This window comes from Meleagris gallopavo, chromosome 1 (genome assembly GCF_000146605.3).
Source record: "Meleagris gallopavo isolate NT-WF06-2002-E0010 breed Aviagen turkey brand Nicholas breeding stock chromosome 1, Turkey_5.1, whole genome shotgun sequence".
Taxonomy (NCBI): domain Eukaryota; kingdom Metazoa; phylum Chordata; class Aves; order Galliformes; family Phasianidae; genus Meleagris; species Meleagris gallopavo.
Window position 1 is genome coordinate 11576946 of NC_015011.2, and position 6063 is coordinate 11583008.

Below are 6063 nucleotides of genomic sequence, written 5' to 3' on the forward strand. Positions count from 1 at the left end.
AGAGCGGGAGCTCTATCTTACAGACAGTGAAAAGCAGGAGAGTGCCCTACTAACAATTCTAATGGAGGAATATTCCCACTTCCAATGGCCAGATTATTCACTGCTCACCCACATATATGGATCTGGTGCAGGAGGTAGGAAGAGAGGAGGAATCAGCTATTGTCCCCTGCCCTGGTTGCTGTCACAGTTCCATGGTTTTGACCTCTCCTTGTCTGAGAAATGGCCACAGGTTGATGGAACTGCAGGTATACGGGTTCTGCATTCCAAACTGCTCCCTGGTTGCATGGGTGAGCTGATTGCTCCTGCACAAACCTCCTCCAGAGAGCAACAGGTATTGCTGCCATTTCTCTGAGTCTTGAGCATTGCTGGTTGGGGAGGACAAGGAAGAGCATTTGCTTTTAGATAAACTGTGGCAGCTGAGGGCCCCAGCATGGAGAAGGGTGGCTGGTGAAATGGGGCACACTCAGTCAAAATATGCCTTCAACAAACACATCTGAAAATAGGCTCAAAACAATAGGTCTCAAATTATTCTGAAAAGAGGCGGGTTTATTCTGAGCCTTGGATTAATCTGTCCAAATTTCCACCCAAGTGTCTGTACTTGTGTTTCTTATTAGCTGGCTCCAGGCTCTCTGAGGCTGTGAGCTAATAGGAAACACTAGGCAAAGGGACTTGGGTGAACAAACGGGGCCCTACTGTGCAATTAAGGCTATCCAGAGAGCTGCTTGAGGCTGGTTTAGCTGGCCTCAAGCCCACCTGCTATTTATAAAGAGGAGCGGGAGGGATGAGCTCTGAAGTCCCCTTTGTAACTGGATTTGTTCAACACTAAACATTGATGTTCTCCAGCCTGCTGATTGCCAGTGTTGTGGCAGGCAGCTGGTGGTTCCCTTCCTCACAAAACTGATCACACCACATTTTTGGCTATCTGAGCCCCCCCCAGCAATAGCACTTGAGTCATGCCTCACACAAGCACTACAGTATAACATGGCTTTGTAGTTCCAGCAGAGAAATGAGGCCTCCCTTCTCCTCCCCTCTCCTCTCCGTGGCTCATTCCAGACCTTAGAGGATCAAGTGTTGGCAGTTCAGAGATGAGATTTGATAATTCCCAGCATATCAGCTGTTGAATTTGATTACGAGGGCCAGTCAGGAGCTGCTGCCTGGTCTGGGCTGCTGTAACATGTCTGTCCTGTAAGCACTCAGGAAACACCCTGTGAAGAGATCCAGTTTCATCTTTAATTGCTCGAGTTGTGTTAATGTGTCAGAAACCATTAATTCTGATACAAACTGTAACATGCAGTAACACATAGCCACTATTTCCTTCCAGGCCTTAATAGTCCCTTGTTTGTCTCATATTAATAATGTTTAATTAAAAGCAGTACCACTAAAGCTCCTGATTCTCTACCTGTTTAGCAAGAGACAGTAAATTAGACTAGGGTGATATGATCACATGGGACAGATGGCAGTTTTTCCACCTATCTCTGAGCAGTAAATGAACTGAAAGAGCAGAGACTTACGTTTGGTGTCCAAGCAGAAATTGTTCACAAAATCTGAAAAGGGCAAAAAAATTTGTAGCCAGTTTTTATACAGATGCAGAAGCATCTCGTTTGGGCAGTGACCACAACTGGTACTTGCCCAGGAAGGTGGGCATATTTGCTTGAAGAAGTGAAGCTTTCCCTCTTGGCTCTGTTCCCAAACAGAGTTTCCAACAGGTTTCCAGGTATTTCACATTTTCTTTTTTAGCCCCATCACGAGATCTGTCTCATCTTAACCTGCTAAAGTAGGCATGATTTAATTCCTTGTCTTCTCTTCTTTGCAAGTCACTGGCAAAATGTATGAATTCAATACCCAGTCAGGGGCCCGGAGGTGGAAGAAGAGCAGTGAGCCCCTCCAGCCCACTGCAGCCATGCAGGTAAGGTCAAGTGCCATAGGGAATGGTGGCCAAGAGACAGACAGAGCAGAGGTGCCAAGCAAAAAAGAGACTTCAGAGAAAAGGAAAGAGCCAAGAGAAGCTGCCAGGCCCTCGGCTGGGCCATCCCAAGTACCAGGCCAGGATGGGCTGGAGGTACCGAAACAGAAAGAGGAGCCTGAGGACAGGGAGTTACCCTCAGCAGCCCAACAGCGCAGACACTGACTCTTCTCCCTGAATGAATGCTGCCTTTGGTTACACCAGGCCTAAAGCTTTCTTCCTCTCTCAGCTGCAGAACATCAGGCGGCCTCTGCTGTGGACCCAAGGGCAGGATGAAGTTGGACTTAATATTGACATGTGTGGGTAAGACTGGGAGAGAAGGGATGAAAAGTAACAGGACAGTGACTGTGATCTGGGAGAATGCAGCCCCTGCTTTTCCATGTGCAAAGACAGTCCCTGCAGGCAGCAGAGGCTGTTTACTGAGAAAGGGAGGATGTGGAAGAGTGAGAAAAAGAACCTAAAGCATCATAATGGACAGAAGCATCTGCTGCCCCCTGGGCTGTAGCTCCTGGCGGCTTCCTTCTGGGAGAGCTCCTTGCCCCCAGACCAACATGGCCATGTCCCCAGATCACTTTCAGGGTGGGCAACATGCACATGAACACAGAGAATGGGGCCAGGAGTGCAGCTGTGTGGAGAGCCGAGCGTGAGGTTGGCTTCCTTCTCCTGTCTCTGCTAAGTCTGAAAAGCAGAACGGGTGAAAAGCAGATTAGAGTTGAAAAGTTTGCTAGTGTCAGCTAGAAATATTTTCGTTCAGTGTTTTATTTCATCCTTCCCTCTCATCCAAACTTGCCATAGAAAAGAACATAGCTTGAAAGCAGTTTTGGATTGGGGACAACCCACATCTTGTCATGGCAACTAAGGGCCTTATGTCAATATTTTCAGCTTATTTCTCTTTTGTACCATGAGCAGCATTCAATATCTTCACCTTTGGTATTTCCTTTGGCACATTCAGTGTTTTACAGAATCAAATGGAGCACACTTAAAAGAATAATTACAGTAAACACATGTGGTGAAATAATCTTTTCCAAGTGTGAGCGTGTATAATGTAAAGTGCTGTCAAGGAACCTGATATAAAACAAGCAAACCCTGCAAGATTTCCGAAAATTATTTTAATCGGAAGAAAATTAATTATAAATGATTACTTAATTCTCAGTGGCTTATATTCTTTTCTTTCCTGATGAGAAAAAGGTGGTGGTTTTTTTTTTTATTTTTTTTTTTATTGCATCAAAGGACAAATCTCAGCTTGGTGGCAACAGAAAACCCTTGGTCTAGGTTCAGGGGGGACAGTAAGATCCTGCCACACACACTGGTTTTGTTGTATGAGGGAGGACGTGGCCAGGACGTAATGCCACTGAGGATCCCACACATTACACAGCCACTCCTCACAGTGCTGCAGCCTTTTGCTGCACTCCAAAGGAGTGATTTGGCTCAGGAGCAGCTTTCCTTACAAACACCAAACATCTGGAGTCAAATGACATTTCATTGAGCAATCAGAAACTCAGCATGTCATGGACATGAAGATAGAGATAGGAAAGAGTGATTTATGGTCTCTGAATGTATTATCAGTTCCTGTGGCTGTGGTGGTTGTTATAGTGTTGTTTGCCCCTCCAGCACCAACAGGGCTGGTTGGAGCTCCAGCTGCCATTGTTCCCATTCATTGCTGTAAATACGCTACGTGCAATCTGTGTAGGTGGTTTTCCAGTCACTTAGAGAAGTCCTATGGTAACTGATAGTGCTGTTGTAACTCCAATCGCTTTGTCATTGTGACACAAAGAGTGTCCCAAAGACACACCCAGCACCTCCAAATATTGTATCTTCATTATCCATGGAAGTTAAACGAACTGTTTTCATCATTTTCTTAAACCTATTTTCCTGGGCATTTCTCCGGGGCAGCCATTCTGCTTCCTCCATTCTTCTCATTCTACTTTTGCGATTAAGAGATAATTACCCCCTATTGAAGAGGAGGCAGAAAGAGACTGCAGTTTCAGCCAGAAAACCTGGAAAGAGGTGGATAAAAACTCATCTTTGGCTACTGCTGTTTCTGCTGCTGAGCTACACAAAATTCCTTCCTTCCTTCTCAGGAAAAAAAGCCAACAATGGCAAAACATGTTATCACAGCACACTGTGAACATCCATCTAAGCAAACTCATTGTCACAGCCAATGCTGTTGGTGCTGCGGCCCCCCACAGCTGGCCAACAGCTGGAGGAAAGACACTACCCCAGCACTGGAAGCCTCAGAACAGCTGATGGCTCTACAAAGAGGTACTGCTGATGCCCAAGCTCTGCCCGGCCTCAGAGCTAATACTGCTCAGGGTGGGTGAACTTCCTGGTGCAGCCAGCCCTTCTGGGGGCAGTGCCCACAAATAAGCCATTGTACAACTCGATGCCACTTGCTGCATGGGGAAACCAGCATGCTGAACCTAAGGCACAGCTACATGCTTCCTGACCCACTCTGGTGGTGTGATGCTCATCTCCAGCTCCATCTAATTCTTCATCCTACTCTTTGTTTTCACTATGCACAAACTTACATTCAGGATCTACAAAATCAAGGAATAGCAAAGCTTTATCTGAGCTTCAGCTGTATGTAAAACAGCACCATTTTCATAGTGTCACAGAATCACTGAGGTTGGAAAGACCACTAAGATCCTCTAGTCCAAGCATCAGCCCATGCCTGTGACCACTCCAGACCATGTCCCTCAGTGCCACACTGACCCTTTTCTTGAACACCTCCAGGGATGGTGACTCTACCTCCTCCCTGCGCAGCCTGTGCCAGTGCCTCACCACTTTCTGAGAAGAAATGTTTCCTAATATCCAATCTGAACCTATCCTGGAGCAACTTAAAGCCATTCCCTCTCCTCCTATTACTGTTGCGAGAAAAGAGGAAAAGAGGCGACCCCCATCAGCTACAGCCTCCTCATCAGCTACCCCCAGTGCTATTGACTTCTTTCCCTGTGAAGGAATCAAGAACAGCCTCATATCTCACCAGGAATGCAGTTATTTGTTCTTTTTTTGGTTGAGCAAAAGGAGAGAAGACAAAAATGACTGACCTAGACACATACCTATTACGTGTATGAATATATGAAAAGATGCTGCGCAGTGCAGCTTTAAATATTAGAAACCTCATTTAGCTGTTCAACCAGCTTTGAGCTTTTTCCTTTCAGAAGTGTTTCTGAGAGCACACATTCAGCATTGGAAACAACCACTAGATGGACTGTGAGCAAGGACAACGTACAGGCTCGGAGCATTTAATTACTGGAATGTTTAGCTGAGACTGTGAGACTTTTCCACCATTGGAAGAGTTCAGAAGGCAAGAATGCTGCTCTGTGCAGGAGAGGACAGATTGGGTGATGGGAACACGTGTGAATTTTGGTGCCATTTATTTTAGAGTGATGGCACTAATAAACTGAGACTACAAGAGAAAGGCTTCTGATGGTTCAAGCAGGGTGGCTGAGGGCAACAGTTTCTGCCCTCTAGTTGCTTGTTACACATTGCATATTAGTTATATCCAAAGTCTGCCAAAATCAGCGTAAGTTCTGCTGTAGCGTTTGACTGCTGTGTCTCCATTTAGGACCTTTGGAATAAAGCCGCTGTGGAAGTTTCAAGAGAGATTACAGAAGAGCACTGACTCTTCCACACTGGTCTCGTACGCCCGTAGCTTGTGGGAATGTAATGCTGTGGTTTTAGTGCTTTTCTCCAAAGCAAATACTCTTCTAATACATAAATGCTCTGCTTTCACATCGGTATTAACACCAAATAGAACTTCCAGTAAATGTCTCAGCTTCTGGCCACACAACTTCATTTTTATCAGGGAATGTAAAAGTGCTGACACTGTATTTGTTCGTGGTCTCCAAGAGACCCACACAGGGGATCAGCTTTTGGCTGCAGAGATGAGAATATCTGCCCATACGACTGCTACTTCATACCACTCGGAGATGGACCCCTCGAACACAGCAGGGTCAGACAAGCAGGACAATCTCCTCCTGAGCAAAGCGTCTGGCTGCTAGGTTATCGAAATCCTGTTCTGGGAGCAGCAGTGCCGTGGCTGTGCAGCCCTTCCTAGCTCAGCCTTGCCCCACTCGCAGGCTCGCTCGGCTCGCCCC

General features: G+C 46.2%; 1 protein-coding gene across 1 annotated transcript in view; it reads left to right on the forward strand.

Moving 5' to 3' along the window:
* CDHR3 (cadherin related family member 3) overlaps positions 1-3138 on the forward strand; it is a 31913-nt gene extending 28775 nt beyond the window's left edge. Inside the window, exon 18 of the mRNA XM_031552936.1 lies at positions 1815-3138. Within this exon, the coding sequence (XP_031408796.1) occupies positions 1815-2128 (314 nt within the window). The 3' untranslated portion in view covers positions 2129-3138. The remainder of the gene's footprint in view (positions 1-1814) is intronic.
* The last annotated feature ends 2925 nt before the right edge of the window (positions 3139-6063 follow it).